Below are 24258 nucleotides of genomic sequence, written 5' to 3'. Positions count from 1 at the left end.
TGCAGCCGGCGCTGACGTCACGACAAGTCCAGGCTGCAGCTGAGGGTCCCTCTTCCGCCTTCCACCGGTGGCTGCTGGGTTGTGGGTGGGGTTATTCCCCTGCGTCACACCCGGCATCCACCGCACGCTCTCCCTCTACCCATTCATTAGGAAAGCGCGCATTGTGGGGACCCCAGCGCTGAGTCACGCCTCACTTGCTGTGACGTCAGCACGGGGTCACGTGATGCCTGTGAGCGGCCACCGATAGCGCCGCTCACAGGCATTATCAGCAACACAAGGTATTTACAGAGATACTTATGCCCACATGCTGAATACATTGGGCAATAGAAAAAAAGTACCGGACAACTTCTTTAATGCTAAATTAAAAGAATCAATATTTGTAACACCTTTTTAAATATATATGTAACACTTTTTTTTATTATGTCACTATACATGTCCTTTTTCAAGTTTTTAAAAAGAATAATACAGTAGTTAAATCATCAAGCTATAAAATAAAACAATATAAACAAGTCTTGAACAATTAATAGTAAGTCTTTACATTGAACTTTTAGCAGCATTTTGTCCCTTCTACTGGGTGAAACGTAATCTTGTCCACAATTTCTTACTAACAATATCCATCTGTTATCGGGTTAATATCTGATTTTTGTTTACTTTTAGAATGTCTGGTTTTCTTGGATACACAAAGGATTGTGATGGACCAGAAAGTGCAGAAAAGTCATATCTACTTCTTCATTACCATAATCTTTTGAGAGTCCATTAGCCACCAGTGCCGATCATATTCACAGGTCACACAACCAGTTATGTCATCCATTGCCAATTTTGTACCATCTTCAATCACTTCATGGACTTCACGGTTGTTGCTGAATGAAAAAAATCCTTGTTTTTATTTCTGTTTCACTACATGGTATGAAAGTGTGGTATTGCTGCTTCCAGAAACCGATTTTTAACAAAATCTCCTCTTCTTCATAGTCCTGGTTTGTATAGTACATGAACTGGATGTTAGGAATATTTTTCTCTCTCCAGTTGAAAAGCTTGGTTGTTAAGATTTGGTCTGAATATGGCCTCTGGAGAATAGCTCGAGCTGCAAGAGAGTGCCTCCTAAACCATCATATACACCTTTGCCATGAACTGTGGCAAAAAAGTGCCATTCAGCTTCCACTCCAAAAATCTTTCTTGTGATGGCATACATTGATAAAGTTTTTCTTATTTTTATACTGTGCAGAAGAGCCATCCGAGAAGTAGTAGACCTTGCTCAAACTTGGTAGGATGTCAGTTTTTATCACTGAAATCTATCTTTTTTTTAACAAATGAACAGCTATTGAATCATGAAGTAAGCACTCAAGATATCATAACTTCACTTTTGTATTTTATTTCTGAGAGTAAGCAGAGCAGGCTTATTACTATTCAGCTAAACGAACAACAGGCCGGACGCTGCGATAATTGCACAGGGCACTGGGGGAGATATTGCACAAAGAGACACCGCAGGGACCAGCCCCTGAAACGAGCATCACGCTTCGTTTCAGGGCGGCAAACAAAGCAAGAGGATGCCTTGGATTTTTTTCACTGTGGCATGTGCAATTGATGCAGTGTCTCGCGATGAGGATGGGGGGTCGTCCAAGCTAGGAAGTTACTGAAATGTATGGTTACCCACCTTCCATATTTGCAGAAATATGATGAAAACAAACTCGATTGGGGTCCAATAGACTCCACAAGACTAATTAATTGTTAGATAGTACATACAAATGTTAAATATTTTATAGACATTAAGATTGTAATTGCTTTTTAGAACAAATGGTCAATGGTAATTATGCAGTGGCTTTCGAAAGTATTTACCCCCTTGGCTTTTTACATTACAACCTATGTTTACATTTTTTGTAATCCAATTTGTGTGTGATGCATCAGCACTAAATAGTCTAAGTTGATGAAGTGAAGTGAGAAAAATATAGACAAAAATTAAATTATTGGAATAAAATAATTAAAAATTGGCATGTGCTTATGTATTCATCCTTTTTGCTATGAAGCCCCTAAAAAATTCTGGTAAAAGCAATTACAGCTGTGTGCAATCTAAGTGTCACATTGTCTATCAGTATATACACACCTTTTCTGAAAGGTCACAAAGGCCACCATTAAGCTGCAGACTCCACTAACCAAACAACACCATGAAGACCATGGAGATCTCCAAACAAGTCAGAAACAAAGTTGTTGAGAAGTACAAGTCAGGGTTGGGAAATAAAAAAAAATAACTGGTTAGATGAGACCAAAATTTTATATTTTGGTCACCAAGGTAAACGCTATGTCTGGCGCCAAACCAACACAGCTCATCACCTCAAGAATACCCCACAATGAAACATGGTGGTGGCAGCATCATGCACTGGGGATGTTTTTCGGCAGGAGGGACAGGGAAAATGGTCCTAGTCGAGGGGAACATGGATGGTGCAAAATCAGGGATATTCTTGCACAAAACCTGTTTCATTCTGTTAGTGATTTGAGACTGGGATGGAGGTTCACCTTCCATCAAGACAATGACCCAAAGCATGCTGCTAAAGCAACACTTGAGAGGATTAATGGGAAATGTGTAAATATTTTGGAGTGGCTTAGTCAAAACCAAGACAATCCAAAAGAGAATCTGTAGTTAGACTTGAATATTGCTGTTCACTAGAGGAAACCATCTAACTTGAAGAAGCTGGAGCAGTTTTGCCTTAAGGAATGGGCAAAAATCACAGTGGCAAGATGTGGAAAACTTATAGAGACTTATGGAAAGTGACTTGCAGCTGTAATTGCCGCAAAAGGAGGCTCTACAAAGTACTGACTTTTGGGGGGTGAATAGTTATGCACACTGAAATTTTCAGTTATTTTGTCCTAACAAGATCACGTTTCTAGTTAAAACATTTTGAAGATTCTGAACCTCAAAACAACTTTTCCTGTGTGTGAATTCTTTGATGTTTAACAAGTTTGTGTTTCTCGCTATATTGTTTCCCACATTCTGAACATAAATATGGTTTCTCCCCTGTGTGAGTTCTGTGATGCCTAGCAAGTTGTGATATATCTGTAAAACATTTCCCACATTCTGAACATGAAAATGGCTTCTCACCTGTGTGAGTTCTCCGATGCCTAGCAAGTTGTGATTTATCTATAAAACATTTCCCACATTCTGAACATGAAAATGGCTTTTCCCCAGTGTGAGTTCTCTGATGTCTAACAAGATTTGATCTCTGATTAAAACAATCCCCACATTCAGAACATAAAAATGGTTTCTCCCCTGTGTGAGTTCTTTGATGTGTAATAAGATTTTTTTTCTCGTTAAAACATTTCCCACATTCGGAGCATGAAAATGGCTTCTCCCCTGTGTGAGTTTTTTGATGTGAAACAAGATTTGATTTCCTTTTAAAATATTTCCCACATTTTAAACATGAAAATAGCTTCTTCCCTGAGTGACTTCGCCGATGTGAAAGAGATCTTGATTTAATACTGTAACATTTCCCAAATTCTGAATATAAGAATGTTTTTTCCCCTTTGCGAGCTACTTCATGTTCATCAGTGCTTTTGTGGTTTTTGTTTTTCGAATTTTCCTTTAATGAAGCAGAAGAAAGGACCAGTTGAAAAGGATCGGATGATAGATTTTTCCAAAGAAAGGCTTGAGGTGTATCTGGGATAATTACATGATCTTCATTTGTATCTGATGTGATACCATGATCATCTGCTGCAAAATCTGAAAATATCAGACGTCCCTCTGAGCTCCTGGTGCAGTCATCTGCCAAGAATAAAATTATTATTTGTCAATAACACTGCAATGAAATTATATTATTATTTATATTATTCTATAATTTATAAAATTAATGTGCAAACTGTAATAGAATTCAGCTTTAAACTGACTAAGACAGTAGACTACTACCCAAGGACTAGTAGATTATGATGTTAGCCCACCAGGTTGTGCGTTTTTAATATTTTCTCTTCTCTGTTGAAGCCGTCTTATCTATAGGTTCTGGTTTCACTTCACCCATCAACAATCAGTTGCAGTTTCTTGCTCAGTGCACCTTTATACAGTCAACTTTAAGTCAGTGCTATTAGATAGTGTCCATGTCTCATACCCTTTGTGACAATTATAGTACATGCATCTAGCACAGAGTATGGCAAAGGGGAGGAGCAGTATGGTGTTGTAAAAATAATCCATGGCTTTAGTGCACTGGACTCCATCATTAATTTGGGAGCACTGGGGGAATCTGAAAATTAATTTGGGGTGCGTGTCCTGGCCGTACATGTGAGTGGAAGTGTGCTAGAAGAGCTCCTGGGATAACAAGCCTGCCGGAGGATCCACTGGGCCCCTAACTTCATAAAAAGCGGTATTACCCCTTCCATACACGTCCTAGCACTTACCAGTGTGCATAGGAGCAGCGATCATGGCCGGAGGAAAATCAGCAAGACGACGGGGAGCAGCAGCAGGAGGGAATTGAGGCATCCAAGATGGCCCAGGCTCCTCTGCAGCAGGTACCAGAACAGGGAAGTCAGTGTCTGTAGGCACAGCACTGAGGCTGGCTGGCTTCGCCAGAAATCCAGACATGGCAGCCTGCACTGACGATGAGGCACAGACACAAATCATTGAGGTGTCTAATCCTTTCTCTGTGCTCTCAGAGGAATTCAATGACACTGCTGATAATGACTCTGCAAATTCCTGTGCCCTGCAGCCTCAGCCAGAAATCACTGCTTCCCACCATAATGAGCCCACGATAAAAGATGTGTTTATGGCTGTAACACAGTATGGATCTGCTTTAGCCTCACTTAGCAGTCAGATGGGAGAGATTTAAGAAGAACTTTCTTTTATGAAGCAAGGGCTACAAAAGGTTAACGGCCGCACTACATGAGCAGAGGGCAGAATCAGTGATCTGGAGAATAAACAACCACAGATAATACAGGACTGCCACAGACATGGACAACAGATCATGGCCCTATTAGCTAAAACAGATGATTTGGAGAACAGGCTCAGGCTAAATGATTTAAGGGTATGTGCAGACTATCCGGAGCTGGCTGCGGAGAAGCTGCCTCCGGCTTCCGCTCATTATGCAAATGAGCGTCGGCGTCTTTTTTCTCACAGGCGGGCTTTCCCCATAGAGATAGACATGCTGCGGTCTGTAAAGACATGTCACATGTCTGTTTCCGCAGGTGAGCCGCAGACGCATAGTGGGCATGGGATTTATATAAATCCCATCCACTATGCTGTAACATCTGGCCGCTGCGTCCAATCTACAGCGAATACTGATCGTGTGCACATACCCTAAGAGTGATTGGTGTCCCTGAAAAAACTGAAAGCAATAATCCGAATGAGTACTTTGAGACATGTTTACGTTCTTTGTTTGGGACTGATTGCCTGTCTGCCCTCTTTGCTGTGGAAAGGGCATATAGGGTGCCAACCCGGCCACTGTCACCAGGGGCTCCTCCACATCCAGTATTAATAAAGCTGCTGCACTACAAAGACAGAGATGCCATCCTTAAGGCTGCCCGTGATAAAGGGGACATTTCTATTAACGGCCAAAGAATTTCCTTTTTTCTGGATTACTCCATTGAAGTTTCAAAACGTAGGGCGCAGTTTCTTGATGTAAAACGAAGGCTGCGTAGTCTGCAAACTTCATACTCCATGATTTACCCTGAGAAACTTGGATTTTTTTTTTTGAACATCCGAAAGACGCACTCCATTGGATTGATCTGAATGAGCAGAGGATCCGTCAAAACCAGTAACTTTGAACCTGGATAATTAAAGATATATACCATCAGAGTTTCTTGATTGACTGTTGGGGTCATATCCTTTACTGCCTAGCCCACAGCCCAGTAGACACAACTATCCTGAGCTATATTTGAATATTGCAGGCCCCCAGGAAGTGTTTAACCCTTTTCATTTTAGGTTGATTGTTCGCTTGCCTTGTATATGGCTAGAGGATGGACTAGTGCCTTTCTTCATCCAGATTGAATGGATGGATTAATGTTTACTTGTTTAAATGTGTTTGTGGGGTTTTTGTTTCTATAACTTGTTGTCTGGTTCTGCATATACTAGCGATCAAGCAGACTAAGTGGAAATACTGTAAAAAGGGTTATTAAAGGGAGGAGAAAGGCGAGATACCTTAAAAGTCACCTGTATTTTTCAATTCCTATATAACTAGATATAATGGCTGATAAAGTAAAATTCATTTCATGGAATGTCAGAGGTCTGGGGGCTCCTTAAAGAGAGTGGAGGTCATGGAGCATATCCGGGATCACCTGCCTGCAGTGGTGTGTCTGCAGGAAACGCACTTTGGGAAAAATAGTGTAGTGGGCATGAAATATTCATGGGTAGGCCACAGCTTCCACTCTACCTTCTCCACATATTCTAGGGGGGTTAGCATCCTAGTACATAGGACTATCCCTTTTGAATTAATTGATTCCAAGATAGATGGAGAAGGCAGATTTGTGGGCATTCACTGTAAAATATTCACAAAAGAAATTCTTCTTGTGGCAGTCTATGTTCCTCCTCCATATAACAACATTACTTTGAAAAATATTGCTTCACTAATGAGTAAGATATCGGGAGTTCCAGTCCTTTGCATGGGAGATTTCAATAATGTTGTTCATCCATATTGGGATAGATATAAACCAGACACTGCTACAAAAACTGCCCCCATAACTAAGTTTGGAGAAATACTATCACAACTATCATTAGTGGACATATGGCGTCTCAAATATCCTAACATTAGACAATTTTCTTGCTATTCTAAGACACATAAAACATTATCACGTATTGATATGGCATTTGGGCACAGAACATACTTCCCCCTTGGTAAGAACAGTGGAATATTTGCCCAGAGCGCTATCGGATCATTCACCCTTGCTGACTACTCTTTTTTACCCAGACCGCTGGATTCTCTGACTATGTGGGCCATGAATCCATTCTGGCTTCAAATTATAGATATTACACTGATCACATCTACCTTAGAACGTTATTTTAAGGAAAATGACAAACGAGTGTTGCAAAACACATTATGGGATGCCATGAAAGCGTGGTTACGAGGAGTCTTAATACAGGCCATTAACAGATCCAGAACTAAGACAAAACAGTTTAGGGATAGAGTTAGATCTACAGAAGAGACATGTGTACTAACCGGGTTAAAAGAGGACCTGATGGAGTGGGGAGAGGCAGAAGAAGGGTACACCACACATACAAAGGAAAAAGCTAAAAATAAACGCATGTTTGCCCAGACACACTTCTTTGAGGAGAGGGAGAAGGCAGGACACTTACTGGCCGTGATAGCAAGAACCCAGATGGGGAGTTCTTTTATTGGTGCTTTGAAGGACAGGGAAGGAGTGGTAGTAAACCAGACTGACCAGATCTCAAACACGGCTAGAATTTTATAAAGATCTATATACTGTACATCCAAACTGCAATTTAATAGAGAACAGATCTTATCATACTTGAGGGAAATCAAACTACCGACATTCAGCAGTAAAGATCAAGAATTCTTAAACAGACCACTACAGCTGGAGGAGTTACAAATGGCAGTAGCCTCTATGGCTAATAACAAATCGCCAGGATTTGACGGGCTTCCCACAGAAATATATAAGAAATTTGGAAATATTCTACTTCTCCACTTACTGGCTACCTTTGAGGAGGCAGTGAGGGGGGGAACCCTACCCCATTCAATGCAAGAGGGGGAGATAGTAGTCATACCTAAGCCAGGTAAAGACCCTTTAATTCCTGACTCATACAGGCCCATATCTTTATTGTCAACTGATGGGTATATTATGTGGTATCTCAGCTTCAACATATCCGGGTATGGGATGACCCTGGGGGAGGGGGAGCTCAGCGTATGTTGCTACAGCATTATTTCCAATCAGATAAATTCTATGAGGTTTTGGAGGCACATATTGTAAGTTTGGGACACTTGGAGGCAAAATACCAACTATGCTGTTATGTCATAAACTTTGGGGAACGATGAAAAAATTACAAGAAATAGAAGGTGTTTCGCAATTTACTTCATTATGGAACACTCCATGGCTTCCAAATCTACACCAACTGGTTGGATTTAACTCCTGGAGCTCCTAGGGTTTAAACAGACTTAATCAAGTGCAGATAGGTGATGTGATTAAGGAATTCTCACAGCTGCAAATGAATATGTGTTACCTCACTCTGAATTCTATAAATACTTACAATTTCGGCATGCATATCGGGCGGAAGGCATTGTTCTGGAAGGGGGGTACCCCAAAACTCAATAATACAGAGAATAGCTAATCTACACAGTTCTCGTGGACTGATCTCATTACTTTATAAAATTCTCTTAAACATTATATTGAAAAAACAGCCGATACGATCAAAAGAGAAATAGGAGAGTGTAATGGGACCCATAGAGGAAAATCACTGGTCAGATATACTGGAAAGAGTTCCACAACTGTCTTTAAGTGAATCCCATAGACTGTCCCATATATATGATACACCAGGTATACAGGACACCTCAATTCTTATTTAACATAGGATTTTGTGCTCACTGTCCTAGATGCAAAACTAACATAGCAGATATGCATAAGTCTGTTTAAACCCTTGGAGCTGTCCTAACGTGGTGTCCTTTTGGAAGAAAGTTGTAGCAATGATTAACAGGGTTTATTCAATTGACGTAGAGCTTTCACCATTAGTATGTATACTGGGATATGATGAAAATCTGACTATTGAGGAGTACAACAAAATTGCGGCGGCACGTATGTTATATATGGCAAGAAAATTGATAGCCCAAAAATGGGTAGCAGATCAGGAGCCTATGATATCAGAATTTATGATAAAGTTAACTGGCTAGTAAATTGGAAAAAAGGCATATACCTAAAAAGAGATGCTATCTCTAAATTTGACAAGATATGGGGTCGATGGATTGATGGCTCTGGTTTGACATCTAGGGAACTGAGGAGATTTTGCCTCGGCTTGCTTTGACTTACGATTATATGATGCCTCAAATTAAACTTCTTTGAAAATTAATAAAAATGTTATTAGTACTTCCACAAGTTATATGTAATTGGATTGACTATTATTACTACACTCCCTGACAGAAGTTATGTCGCTTATCCATGTTATGTAAATAAAAGCTTATAACCTGACGTTAAATTCATCCATTGGTTTTATAAATTACTCTTTTGAAAGCTGAAACCCTCCCAAATTTGGTATAGGTTAAGAAAATAAGTTGGCATCAATGCTGAAATATTGATCATTTACTGAACACAGAATGGTCAGATTTTGGCAAGACAAAAGTTTTGTCGCCCACAGAATGTAATGTGATATTCAAACAAATAATTATCTTAAAATACAAATATATGTTGCATAACATTGGTGAATGAAGTTGTGGTGCTATTAGAGTCATATTTAATATTTTGTGTGACTTCCATGAGCTTGAAGGACTGCATCCATGCGGTTCATCAATGATTCATACAATTTAACAATGAAATCATCAGGAATAGCAAAGAATGCAGTCTTACATGCCTCCCAGAGGTCATCTAGATTCTTTGGTTTTGTCTTCCAAGCTTCCTCTTTCATCCTACCCCAAACATGCTGAATGATGTTCATGTCCGGTGACTGGGCCGGCCAGTCCTTGAGCACTTTGATCTTTTTTGTCTGGAGGAACTTTGTTGTAGAGATGGATGTATGAGATGGAGCACCATCCTGCTGCAGAATTTGACCCCTTTTATGATTTGGAATGTAAGAGGTAGCTAATACTTCTTGATATTTTAGGCTACTGATATTGCCTTCCACCTTGCAAATGTTTCACACACTCCCATACAGAATGTAACCCCAGACCATGATCTTTCCACCACCAAATGTAACTGTTTTCTGGGTGTATTTTGGATCCATACGGGCTCCAGTAGGTCTCCTGCAGTATTTGCAGCGGCTGTGGTGTAATTCTACTGAAGATTCATCAGAGAAATCCACTTCTGCCATTTTTCCAGCGTCCATCTGTTTAGCAGGCTGTGGGACTTTGCAAATGCCACACTGTTTTTTATTTGCCTTTTGTTTAGTGCTGGCTTCTGGGCACTGATTCGACCATGGAGGCCATTTCGAGACAGAATCCTATAAACTGTTCTAGTTGACACAGGGACTTGAGGTGACCAGGCCTGTTGGAGCTCTGCTGCAGTGGAAGAGGAGCTTGCTTTGGATTTTCTAACCAACAAACATTCCTCCTGAGCAGTTGTCTTGCGGGGTCTGCCGGACCTGGGCTTGCCAAAGACATCTCCAGTCTCTTCAAATCTTTTTTTAATTCTTTGTACTTGACCTGAGACACATTAAAGGTGCCAGCCACCTCTGCAGTGGATCTGGTCTCAGCCTCTTGATAATCAAGGCTTTGGTCGCAGGGTGGATTTTTGGCATGTCGTCAGAGCTCAAGTTGCAGTTCAAGTGAAGGTTTGGGGTGCTGAGTTTCGTTTTATACACACCCACTAATTAACCGATCATTTACTGAGCACTGGTGAGGATTAGTGTTGAGCGATACCTTCCAATATCAGGAAATATCGTATCGGATTGGATCGGACCGATACTCAAAAAGTATCGGATATCGCCGATTCCGATACCGGAAACCAATGCAAGTCAATGGGACACTAATATCAGAATGAAAATAAACCCTTTCTTTCCTTGCAGGTTAATTCTACATGAAGTAAAACAACTAAGAATAATGTAGAATGTATTATGCGAAAAGCCGGCAATTCATCAGCGCATACACCGGTACCCGACAATTTACAACAGAAAGAATAGAGCACCACACATAGATTAGATAGAAACATGTCAGTCACATATATATGAAGTACAGTGACAGTGTTGGTTACTGTACTTGTGATTTAGTGTAAAGGATTTATTTTAAAAAATAATAGTGTTTTCATGCACCGTCTCTTTAAGAAAGCCGGCCGGCAATTCAGCATCTGTACCCGACAATTTAGAATAGAAGGAATAGAGAATCATACATAGATTAGATAGATAGAAACATGTCAGTCACATATATATGAAGTACAGTGACAGTGTTGATTACTGTACTTGTCATTTAATGTTAAAATAAAAGATTTATTTAAAAAAAAATTGGCGTGGGGTTCCCCTTAATTTTAGTCTCTAGCGGAGGTTAAGCAGACAGCTGGGGCAGATGTTTGAAGCCTGGGAAGGGGGTAATACCCACGGAGCTTCCCAGGCTACTAATATCAGCCCCCAGCTGAATACATAGCCTTTACTAGCTATTAAAATGGGGGACCCCCCCAAAAAAATGACGTGGGGTCCCCCCTAATTTAATAGCTAGCAAAGGCTAGGCAGACAGCTGGGGGCTGATATTAATAGCCCAGGAAGGAAGCCATGAATATTGGCCCCCTCCCAGTCTAGAAACACCAGCCGTCAGCCGCCCCAGAAATGGCGCATCCATAGGATGCGCCAATTCTGGCACTTAGCCTCGCTCTTCCCACTGCCCTGTAGAGGTGGCAGTGGGGTAATAGGGCTGGGGTTGATGTCAGCTTATAATGCCAGCTGACATCAAGCCCAGGTTAGTAATGGAGAGGCGTCTATAAGACACCCCCATTACTAACCCCATAGTCAAAGTTAAAAAAAAACACAAACACCCAGAATAAAGTCCTTTAATTGAAATAAACACACAATTCTTTATTGTTCTAAATTAAACCATACTTACCGTCACGCCCATTCCAGATGAAGCCAACGATCTCCTGCAATAAAAGAAAAATAATAAAGCAACCTCATCCTTACCTTTCCATGGTTCCCATGATGGCTCCAGCTCTGCTACATCGAGATGACAAGCTGGACCGCAGCAGAACGCTGCCATCCAGCCTGTCATCCCGCGGACACTGAGAAGCGCAGGCATGCTTGCGCTCCTCAGTGTCTCTCTGTGATGGCATCCAGATGAGCCGACAATGAACTCGGCTCACCTCATGCACGTCACTGACAGCGTGGGAGAATTCTCCTGCACTCAGCGCTTCAGCGTGAGAATTTTCCCACGCTGTCAGTGACGTGCATGAGGTGAGGTCATGTCCAATGAACTCAGCTCACCTCATGCACGTCACTGACAGCGTGGGAGAATTCTCACGCTGAAGCGCTGAGTGCAGGAGAATTGGACATGACCTCACCTCATGCACGTCACTGACAGCGTGGGAAAATTCTCCTGCACTCAGCGCTTCAGCGTGAGAATTTTCCCACGCTGTCAGTGACGTGCATGAGGTGAGCCGAGTTCATTGGACATGACCTCGGCTCATCTGGATGCCGTCACAGAGAGACACTGAGGAGCGCAAGCAAGCCTGCGCTTCTCAGTGTCTGCGGGATGACAGGCTGGATGGCAGCGTTCTGCTGCGGTCCAGCCTGTCATCTCGATGTAGCAGAGCTGAAGCTGTCGTGGGAACCATGGAAAGGTAAGGATGATGTTGATTTATTATTTTTCTTTTATTGCAGGAGATCGTTGGCTTCAGCTGGAATGGGCGTGATGGTAAGTATAGTTTAATTTAGAACAATAAAGAATTGTGTCTTTATTTCAATTAAAGGACTTTATTCTGGGTGTTGTGTTTTTTTTAAATACTTTACTAGAAATTCATGGTGGTCATGTCTAATATTGGCGTGACCCCATGAATTTCGGGCTTAGGGCCAGCTGATAATGCCAAGCTGGCCTTAACCCCTTTATTACCCAGTGAGCCACCGCACCAGGGCCCTGGATGAGTTGGGTACAGCGCCAGAAGATGGCACTTCTATGAACGCGCCATTTTCCGGGGCGGCTGCGGACTGCAATTTGCAGCGGGTGGGGCCCAGAAAGCTTGGGTCTCCCTGCGCTGCAGATTCCAGCCCCCAGCTGCCTAGTTGTACCTGGCTGGACACAAAAATAGGGCGAAGCTCCACGTATTTTTTTTTTTAATTATTTCATGAAATTCATGAAATAATTAAGAAAAAAAGGGCTTCCCTATATTGTTGTGTCCGGCCAGGTACAAATAGGCAGCTGGTGGTTGGGGGCAGCCCGTTCCTGCCTGCTGTACCTGGCTGGACCCAAATATAGTGCGAAGCTCCACGTCAATTTTTTTTTAATTAATTCATTAAATAATTTTTTAAAAAAAGGGCTTCCCTATATTGTTGTGTCCGGCCAGGTACAAATAGGCAGCTGGTGGTTGGGGGCAGCCCGTTCCTGCCTGCTGTACCTGGCTGGACACAAATATAGGGCGAAGCGCCACATCAATTTTTTTTTTAATTATTTCATGAATTTCCTGAAATAATTAAAAAAAAATTGACGTGGGGCTTCGCACTATATTTGGGTCCAGCCAGGTACAGCAAGCAGGAACGGGCTGCCCCCAACCACCAGCTGCCTATTTGTACCTGGCCGGACACAACAATATAGGGAAGCCCTTTTTTTCTTAATTATTTCATGAAATAATTTAACAAAAAAATACGTGGGGCTTCTCCCTATTTTTGTGTCCAGCCAGGTACAACTAGGCAGCTGGGGGCTGGAATCTGCAGCGCAGGGAGACCCAAGCTTTCTGGGCCCCCCCCGCTGCAAATTGCAGTCCGCAGCCACCCCGGAAAATGGCGCGTTCATAGAAGCTGGATGCTGTACCTGGCTGGCATACAAAAATATAGCAAAGCCCACGTCAAAATTTTTGGGAAAAATTAATTAAAAAATAAATAATAATTTAGGGACTGCATCTTTATTAACTCCTCAAATGTCATTTAGTGTTAAAATAAAGGATTTATTTAAAAAAAAAATTGGCATGGGATCCCCCATAATTTTAGTCTCTAGCGGAGGTTAAGCAGACAGCTGGGGCAGATGTTTGAAGCCTGGGAAGGGGGTAATACCCACGGAGCTCCCCAGGCTACTAATATCAGCCCCCAGCTGAATACCTAGCCTTTACTAGCTATTAAAATGGGGGACCCCCCAAAAAAAATGACGTGGGGTCCCCCCTATTTTAATAGCTAGCAAAGGCTAGGCAGACAGCTGGGGGCTGATATTAATAGCCCAGGAAGGGTGCCATGAATATTGGCCCCCTCCCAGGCTAGAAACACCAGCCGTCAGCCGCCCCAGAAATGGCGCATCCATAGGATGCGCCAACTCTGGCACTTAGCCTCGCTCTTCCACGCTGCCCTGGTGCGGTGGCAGGGGGTAATAGTGGTGGGGTTCATGTCAGCGCCAGTTGCCATGAAGCCCAGGTTAGTAATGATGGGCGTCTATAAGACACCCCCATTACTAACCTACAAAGTGTTAAAAAGAAAAAACACACACTACACCCAGAAAAAAATAATTTATTTGAAATAAAACACACCATTTTATTTAATTCTTAGTTTACTAAAAAAAAAAAATAGTTACCTGTCCACGTTCCTGCGCTGATCTCCCATGCACAGCTGTCACATCTGGAGATGGTGACAGCTGTGCATGGCTGCTGTAAGCTCACGCTGCCGCGAACACGTCCGCTCCCGGCAGCGGGAGCCACTGACTGAGGTCACCGGAGTGCATTCAGGCAGCGCAGCTCCGGAGACCTCCTTTACAGCACTGCTGTACCGTGGGAATTTCTCACGATACAGCAGGGCCGTAAAGGAGCTGACCGGAGCAGCGCTGCCTGAACTCCGGTGAACCCGCTTATGCAATGACGGGGCTGCTTTACGGCCCCATCATTCTAGCGGCGGCAGCGGTTCAGAGCGGTCACATTCTATGTGGCTGCTCTAAACTGGAGATCTTCGTGGGACACTCGTGGACTACTACGGAGGGGTAAGGATAAGGTTGTGGTTTATTATTTTATATTTTATTACAGGAGATCGATGGCTTCGGGGAATTAGGTGTCTAGGTGAGTATAGGTGTAGTTTTTTATTTTTTACTTTATTTTAGGTGGCGATCGGCGGGGACAGGTAATGTATGAACTAATTTATTGTAGGTAACCACTGGCCACCAATGACATGTATTTAACATTTATTGGGGACACAGTAGGGCAATTTAAATAGCAGGATCAGGCTGATGGGAACTACTGCTCCCATTGAGCTGATCCGGCAGGCACGAGTGGACGGGGGACAGACATAGGCCGATGGGAGTAGTAGTGTCACATCGGCCTATGTCTGCCTGCACGCACACACCCGCACACATCGCACAGACACAGTGCACACCCGCACACATCGCACAGACACAGCGCACACCCGCACACACTCGCAGACATCGCACAGACACCGCGCACACACTCGCAGACATCGCACAGACACCGCGCACATCGCACAGACATCGCGCACACCCGCAGACATCGCACAGAAAACCCACACACACCAATCATGACGGGCTGATGGTCTGGGAGGTGAGGCTGACCTGTGTGACCGTGGGAAAGTTCATGTGAGTTCATGCAATGCAGTCAAGCATGAACTCACATGAACCCTCTGAGGGCACCACGGCTACTTCAAATGAACAGCTGATCGGCATCACTTGATACCTCAGCTGTTTATTTGAAATAACCGGCGGGAAAGCGCAGCACAGAACGTGAAAGCCGGCGGTGAAGTCTTTTCACTGCCGGCTTCCCCGCCCGGGTCCTTCGCTCCCCGCTCCTTGGTGCTGTGCTCCCCGCCCGGTCCTAACTTACGATCGGGATGGGAGGTGGCGAGGGGAGCGGAGGATCGGGGTGGGAGGCTGCCGGGAAGCAGTATGGGGCCGTGTGATTGTTTAAAAGCCGGCGGCTTTTTACCGCCCACCGGCTTTTAAACAATCAGGAGAATTCTCCCACATTGGGATGGCATTCTGATGACAGGCTGGATCTCAGCTGAGCGCTGCCACCCAGCTTGTCATCCTTCAGAGACACTGCAGAGCGCAGGCATTATGGGAACTTCCGATTCCGGTATTCGATATTGTAAAAGTATCAGAATTAAGTATCGGAATTCCGATACCGCGAATATCGGCCGATACCCGATATTTCAGTATCGGAATGCTCAACACTAGTGAGGATGTAAACTAGGATTGGGTGCATTATATGACCAGGTGACAAAACTTTTGTCTTGCCAAAATCTGACCATTCTGTGTTCATTAAATGATCAATATTTCAGCATTGCTGCCAATTTATTTTCTTTACCTAAACCAAATTTGGGAGGGTTTCAGCTTTCAAAAGAGTAATTTATAAAACCAATGGATGAATTTAACGTCAGGTTATAAGCTTTTATTTACATAACATGGATAAGCGACATAACTTCTGTCAGGGAGTGTATGTTCAAATATTTGTTCATCTAATTATGCTGGTTTTGCAGAGCCAAGATGTATAAATAACTTGTGTTTAATGCTTCTTAAGGTTGGGGGGTGGAGAACGGTGTTTCTCCAATGTTTGTCTGGTTGTTTTTGTTGTTTTTTTTATTTTTGCCTTTGTGAAAATCTTTATAAAAATTAATAACAACATTTGATTTAAAAAAAAAAGAAAATTAATTTGGAGCAGTGTCATCTGTAATCCATGGTTGACAATTTTCAAAAATCATCTAGCTTAAAGGCTATGGATACCTTTGTGCCCAACAAATAGGCAACCACCTATATGGCTAAGCTTCTGTAATTAATAAACTAGTTTTTAGCATTGAGCTATCCTTTTTTCACCTCTTCCACATTCAAACTTCTTCCTCTCTGGGCGTTTCTCTAGCGCTGGACAGGCAGGTATATGATCTCTCCGTCATCCTTTTCATCTCCATGGGACATATTCACACTATGAAATTCTGCACTGTAAAAATAATGGTGTCTGGTGGTCCACGAGGAAAAACATACACCATTCTGATTCAGTTAACGGATAAGGATATTTCAGATGGCCTCTGCTTAAAAGAACCCATGGCTGCTGTTTTTTGGCACAAAGTTAGAGGAGGCTGGGTTTTTATAAATCTGTGAAATTTGCCTGGCCTTTCCAAACGATGATAGTAAATAATCTATAACCTTAACAGGTTTATTAAAGGGGTTGTCCAGTACTATTAATAATTGGCCAATCTATTTTTATGTTGAAAAGAAGTATCTTTGTAAATACTTTGCGTTGCTGTTACTGCCTGTGAGCGGCGCTATAGCTGGCCACTCACAGGTATCACGTGATCCTCCGCTGATGTCACGTTAAGTGAGGCATGACATCAGTGACGCAGTCTACGCAGTGGATGGAGGGCTGTGGGCGGGGTTACCCCGCGCGTCACACCCAGAATTCACCGCGCACTTTCCCAATGAATGAGAGGGAGAGCGCGCGGTGGATGCTGGGTGTGACGAACGGGGTAACCCCGCCCACAACCCAGCATCCACCGTGGAACGCAGCAGTGAGTCACCCCCGGCTACATCCGGAACTTGACATGACATCAGCGGCTGTCAGAGCCTGCTGCAGCCGAGGGTTACGTGATGCCTGTGAGTGGCCAGTGATAGCGCCACTCACAGGCAGTAACAGCAGCGCAAAGTATTTACAAATAAACTTCTTTTCAACATAAAAATTGATTGGCCAATTATTAATAGCAGTGGACAACCCCTTGAAGGTCTGAAACCTTAGTCAAAGTTATTTGAGCACGCAAATCTCCAAGGGTGCCCAAACTTTTACATCAGCCCATTTTCCTTTTAGTAAGGAATGTAAAAAAACAGAAAATATATATTTTATTTTTGCCTAAAATACAATGGAAATGTTTCATCTTTAACTTTACACCTTTTAGAGATCATTTCATCTTCAACTTGCTTAACTGTTCACAATAACAATAATTTTGACCAGGGGTGCCCAAACTTTTACATGCCACTGTAGTACCGAAAAAGAGCCATGATTACAGAACTATAAATTAAAAAAACAATCAATACTAGGCAAGTAAAAGAATGAATTAACTATCTATATCTTTTATCACACATGTAAAATATAAAGTAATAAAAATAGATCACGTGGAAGGAAAAGAAATCAGCAGAAGCAAGAGGGAAGATGTCAGAGTATAAGAACATGATTGTACAAAAATGAGGAAAGGAATCGAATTCTGTTTAAGATTTAAAAATACAGACACATAATCAAAGTGTTCAATAAGGGGAAAAATATACTACGTAATGATGAGAGTGGATGGTAGTAGGTTTACAAAAAAAAGGATAATACCGGACATTACAGAATGTAATGTTATATAGTAATTATGTTCCGGAAGACTGATCATGTAAACTGACCAGATATGTGCAAGAGATGAAATAGTAGAACATGTCAAAAGAATAATCATATATTTTTATGTGCACAATCGTACAGCATAAATAAGAAATACCCATAATGGAGGTATGTTCTCTCTGGAATGATGCCAACCCCGACGTGCGTTTCTGGCACTGATTGTTTTTTAGGTTATACTCACCTGTGCGGTTATCTGTAGGAATCTCCTCTTTGCACCGCTCATCACCTCTCACATATGTCTCTGTAGTATTAATATGGGTCAGATCTTTACCCTGAAACAGATGGAGAAGTAGTAAAGAAATGATTCAGAAGAACAGAAAAGATCATAATTTATTATGGCAATCAAAAAATAACAGCAGTAGTTATCATATAGCTGCAGGTCTCCTGTATACATCCAACCTGTCGGATCCTAATCGTAACGAGCTGCGTTTTCACGGATGGCGGCCCTTTAATTTCTTCTTACTCTGTGAGCACGTGCACACAATGTTCACTACTGATTGCTGCAGCGCGTGCAATGAAAGATTGTCGTGATGCTGGCCCGTGCCAGCGTCAAGATGTACTTTGTGGCACAGTTAGTGCGCGATGCGCTCCTGTCCAACGGAAGAGGACCGGAGCGGCAGCATCTCCTGTGATGTCTATACTGCATCCCCAAAGTGTTTGCTTGATGTCTATGCCCCAGCCCCATGACTCCTGTGGTGTCTTTGCCCCAGCTCATTGTCTCCTGTGATTTCTATGCCCGAGCTCAATGTCTCCTGTGGTGTCTATGCCACAGCTCCATGTCTCCTGTGATGTCTATGCCCCAGCTCCATGTCCTGTGATGTCTATGCCCCAGCTCCATGTCCTGTAATGTCTATGCCCCAGCTTCATGTCTCCTGTGGTGTCTATGCCCCAGCTCCATGCCTCCTGTGGTGTCTATGCCTCAGCTCCATGTCTGCTGTGGTGACTATGCCCCATCTCCATGTCTCCTGTTGTGTTTATGACCCAGCTGTATCTTCTGTGGTTTCTATGCCCCAGTCTCGTGTCTCCTGTGGTATCTATGCCCCAGTCCCATGTCTACTGTGATGTATTTGCTACAGCTCCATGTCACCTTTGATGTATATACCGCAGTCCCATGTCTCCTGTGATGTCTATGCTGCAGCCCCATATCTCCTGTTATGTATTGTAAGGCAGCGCTATTCATCATGCTGAGGGGCACTCGCTTCACCGGGTCAATTAAAGCACACATGCTACGTCTTTCCGGTATTTCACAATTCAGCAGTTTATTACTTATCATAAACCGCTCATAACATAGTCCATCTCAGTGGCTCGCCGACATATTACACATATAATGTCCAAGAGCCTTTCTAGTGACAGATATGTCCACTTGGCTCCAGATACAGCCTTCAGCAAGGTAAAAATATCAATGTCCACATCAAGCAGCGTTTTTACCTTCGCCGGGTTTTAGCGGCTTGTCTCAGCTCGGTTCAGCCACCGCTGTGGCTTTACGGCTTCCCAGACGTGGTCTCCAGGCCTCGTACCTTCCAAGGCTACTGGTATGTTTACACACCTAACATCCAGCCTCTGCCTTCCAGGACTCTTGGCTTCCAGGACTCTTGCCTTCCAAGGCTACTGGGATCCCCCACACACCCAGGGATCCAGCCTCTGCCTTTCAGGCTTCACCAGGCCTCTCTAGGCCTCACTCTCTCTCTAGCCTCTTCAGGCTAAAGGTGTCCCACACACAGGGAACAGGCCTCACGCCTTTTTCACACTGTTTCAAAAGCACCAGGATTTATATATCCTTCAGTGCACACAGGACCTGTGATGATGTCACAGTCATATGATCAGTCCTTCTGTGTGCACAGGACCTGTGATGATGTCACAGTCATGTGATCAGTCACCTGAGGGAGCCAGAACATACCCTGGACCATTACAGTAATGCCGCAAGCCGCTGCATTACAGTATATAGAGCAGCCCCATGTCTTCTGTGATGTACATACAGCAGTCTCGGTGTCTCTTATGTGATATATATGGCAGTCTCGGTGTCTATGTGATGTATATACAGCATTGTTCCAGTGTATCCTATGTGATGTATATACAGCAAAGTCCCAGTATATCCTAAGTGATGTATATACTGCAGACCTTCCACTGCTTGAGTTGTATAAATGTAACATGAGCAATAATGAATTTATCACTGTGAGGAGACATGCAGTGTAATTTACATCTGTGTTCAGTACAGCTTACTGCTGTGAGTTCTTTACAAAACTCATCAGAGCAAAGAGTCGCCTGCGCTAAATACCGACACAAATCTGGGAAAGCCGTTACGAGTAGCAACATCATCAATACCACCTATCATCACAACAGCACCAAAGAGAAGTAGCTCCAGTCGTCACATTAGTGTGAGTTAATGAAATGTTTGACCAAATATAGCATGATCATCTTCAAGTTGATAATTTTGTACGGCCCCTGAGTGATGGTCTAAATATCCAAATTGCCCCTGTTAGAAAGAATGGTCCCCACCCTGCTCTATAGAATTAATCTGTTTATCTAGTGTTATAGCCCACCTGTGCTAAGGACCAGTGAGAGTATTGTGGATTAGAAAGAGAAAGACCGGCACACTGTCCTTTTGAAAGAATTGTGTGCTTGAGGAAAGGAATCGTGGTCCAGACTTATTGAGGTTGGAACTTCAGCACTACAAAAGAAAATGAAATGAGACTGTGGGTCTTGCTGCACTGTAATCTTATTTTGATCCGGCAGGAAATCAAAAACAGATTTTTTCCAACGTTTCGACCGAGAAGACATAAGATCTTTTTCATGTCAAGGAGGACCTGTGTGGAGCAGAAGCCGGAATTCAAGAAATGCTGCAAGTAGGGTGTAGGTTGCTCTACTAGATTTCTGCTTACCTGCACCCTCAACAGATGTCCCTGACAAAGACCTTCCCAGTTAAAAAGTTGGACAAAGATCTGTTTTTGACTCCTTGCCTGATCAATATAAAATTACACTGCAGCAAGACTCGCAGTCTCATTTCATTTTCTTTTGTGGTGCTGAGGTTCCAACTTCAATGAGTGTATTCTAACATGTTAGTTGGATACCAGTTCTGTATTCAGTTGACATTTACAACACTCCTCAGCACAATTATTGATATCTTTCTCGAGGAGTCATTTATGTCCACAGGATCTCCTTTCATTCTCAGTACTCATACTTTTGACAAAAAACCTCTTGAGGTTGGGAGTTTTTTTTCCAAATTTGGGCCTTACCTTAACATTGACAACTATGCCTAGTTGAAGTGCTCAATATTCTCAGTCTAATGTGGTCTCGCACTGAAAAATTATAATTTCATTTTATATTACACTCTGGGGTTACAGGTCTAATCTCCATACAGGAAAGTTTCAATTAAGAAAGTGCCAGTGTCTCTAATAAATTGGCCATTCAGTGTATAATACTGGTGGATAAAACAAGACTGAACACAAGACCTTCACAGCTTTCTACACATCATAGAGAAGATCTCATGACACTTTCTCTCAATCTACCTGATGATCCAGAGGAACATTGGGATTTTCTTGTTTACAGTCCTGTGAAAGAAGAGGAAGGGGACATCTCTCTGGTTTTGTCCTCTTACTGGATAGAACTGGAGGAAACACATACATGGACTGAATTCATTCTTTACATACAGATAATTATAGGCCGTGTGTATTTAGTCCTGTCTTTTACCTGGTAATGTGAGGGGCTGGGGAACCTCCATCATGACATCCTTGTACAGATCTTTGTGTCCTTCTAAATACTCCCATTCCTCCATGGAGAAATAGACGGTGACATCCTGACACCTTATAGGAACCTGACACATACAATGATACAGTCATTCCCCTGATCCCTTCATAGCGTTACTGTATAATGTCCCAGCATTCCCACCTCTCCAGTCAGAAGCTCAATCATCTTGTAGGTGAGTTCTAGGATCTTCTGGTCATTGATGTCCTCATGTATCAGGGGGTGAGGTGGAGGCCCCGTGATTGGGCTCAGGGGTCTTCCCCATCCCTCAGACACAGGGGCCTGACAGCTCTCACTAGAGGTCTTCTTCACTGCTGTGTAATCCTGGTTATGGAGAGACACATTAATAAATCTCACTACAGACATTTCCAGAGTCCTCACCTCTCCAGTTCTGTCCATCTGTTATTCCCATAGATAAGAATGATGTAATGTGACGTCACCAGAATCTCTCACCTCTCCAGTAAGCCGGAAGAGGATCTCTAGAGTGAGGTGTATTATCCTCTCCACCATCTTGTCCCTGTCCCTATCCATCCTTGATGGGTCAATCAGGAAAATTCTCTTATATAGAAGATCTCCACAGAGAGGATCCGATATTGTAGGGACCTGAATGAGGAGAAGATGACGATGTAACATCATAAAATTCCCATGTAAGAAATCTCCGGAGCTGTTACCCGACTTCACATGATCACTACATCCAGTCATGGCCCCGTCCTGCCCCCGGTATAACACACAATCAAATTATAGTCACATACAGAGATTTATCACAGAATATCTCCAATCCAGCACCAAAACCACAGAACCCTAATAGAAAAAATCTAATATATCTGAATCTTTATTAAATATTTTAGAAAAACAAGGCATAAAGTTATAAAGTGCCGAGAACATCCACAGAGATTGGGACAGAAGAACTGGGGACGTCAGCAACAACCAAAGATGGACATAGCCAGTGGCGTCCGGCCAAAGGAAGCAGGCCACGCGACTGCTATGGGGCCCGTGAGCCGGAAGGGCCCGATGTCAGCGTCCACATCGGAGCCCCACCCCCCGCATCGGGCCCCCACTGTCTACAGCAGGAGCTTCACAGATAATAGCATTGTCAGTGAAGCTTCAGATGTAAAGACTGGTTGAGGACCTGTAGTGACATCAGTATCATGTGACTTGTCATGTGACCTTGATGTCACCTCAGGTCTTGTAGTCTTAAAGAGGAGCGTGCTCCTGTCCTCCTGCACGGACCTCTGAGTGGGAGGGGGAGCCAGAGACCGACATCTACCAACCTGAGCTGCCAGATAAGTGCTCCTGTGTTCACCTGTGTTCTGTGCTGCATGTGAGGTGTGTGCTGTCTGTGAGGTGTGTGCTGTCTGTGAGAGATCTGTATGTGTTTATATGAACATGTGTTGTCCTGCATACATGTGCTGTGTGTAATGTGTGTATCTACTGAGAACTGTTGAGCAGCATGTGTGTGCTGTGTATGTGTGTGTATAAGTGTGTGTGTATGTGTGTCTTGTACGTGTGTGTGTGTATGTGTTTGTGTGTGTATAGCTTCCACATTTATAAATCCCACCTGCACAGATGACAGCTCATAGGTGTAAACATATCGGCAATCATCCAACGAACGAGCAAAATTCTGTTCATTCATCGGGTGATTGGATTGCTTATGGAAGAACAAAGATCATTGTTCTCAGCAGCACATCGCCAGGTGTAACCTGCAGATGTGCTCCCGATAACATGATATGTATGGGGACAGATTGATCTATTAGTGATTGTTCTGTCCCCATCATTCTTCCTCAGCTGGTGTAGAGGTCGGGGAAAAAGTGTAGAACAACTTCAGTACTGTCAATCACGCTCGTTTAATGGCCTGTGCTCAGAGCATGTAAATACAACCAAATTCTTTGAGTGTGATGCTGCGATATGTGAGCATTTGTGGCCTCACTTTAAACTTTTGCCTAGGGCCCCACTTTGTCTAAAACCATCCCTGCCTCAGCCATCATTTCCCCTCTGCGTCTGACGCAGCGGCGCGATGACGTCACTTCACTGCGCCACTGGGTCAGGCAGTGGAGCTGAGTAGAAGCGCTGCAGAGACTGAAGCAGCTGGGGAACAGGATCGGTGAGTGTGTATTTATTTAAATGTGGTTCCCATATTACTGGATGACTGTGGCCGCACTATGCCCTATGGGGGACGAATTATACTGTATGGAGGACCATGGGAGCTGCAATATATTGTGTGGAGGACTATGAGGAGTGCAGTATATTATATGGAGGACCACAGGGTGCATTTCATTGCATGGAGGACCATGGGGAGTGTATTTTATTGCATGGAGGATCATGGGGAGTGTATTTTATTGCACGGAAGACCATGGAGAGAGCATTTTATTGCATGGAGGACCAGGGGGAGTGCATTATACTATATGGATGACTATG

At 43.3% G+C, this 24258-nt stretch overlaps 1 protein-coding gene across 1 annotated transcript in view; it reads right to left on the bottom strand.

Annotated features, from left to right (window-relative positions):
• Positions 1-350: 350 nt before the first annotated feature.
• The window catches only part of LOC141272011 (oocyte zinc finger protein XlCOF8.4-like), a 37577-nt gene continuing 13669 nt past the window's right edge, over positions 351-24258 (bottom strand). The window contains exons 2-7 of the mRNA XM_073682291.1: positions 22297-22446; positions 21988-22167; positions 21790-21913; positions 21609-21706; positions 18284-18374; positions 351-3751 (exon numbers count right to left, since the gene is read on the bottom strand). Coding sequence (XP_073538392.1) covers positions 2907-3751; positions 18284-18374; positions 21609-21706; positions 21790-21913; positions 21988-22167; positions 22297-22374 — 1416 coding nt within the window. The 5' untranslated portion in view covers positions 22375-22446 and the 3' untranslated portion in view covers positions 351-2906. The remainder of the gene's footprint in view (positions 3752-18283; positions 18375-21608; positions 21707-21789; positions 21914-21987; positions 22168-22296; positions 22447-24258) is intronic.

Source organism: Phyllobates terribilis, unplaced genomic scaffold (assembly GCF_046119375.1).
Source record: "Phyllobates terribilis strain yellow unplaced genomic scaffold, ASM4611937v1 Scaffold_5__5_contigs__length_657084704, whole genome shotgun sequence".
In the NCBI taxonomy this organism is placed as follows: Eukaryota; Metazoa; Chordata; class Amphibia; order Anura; family Dendrobatidae; genus Phyllobates; species Phyllobates terribilis.
This window is presented reverse-complemented; position numbering and strand designations above follow the sequence as displayed.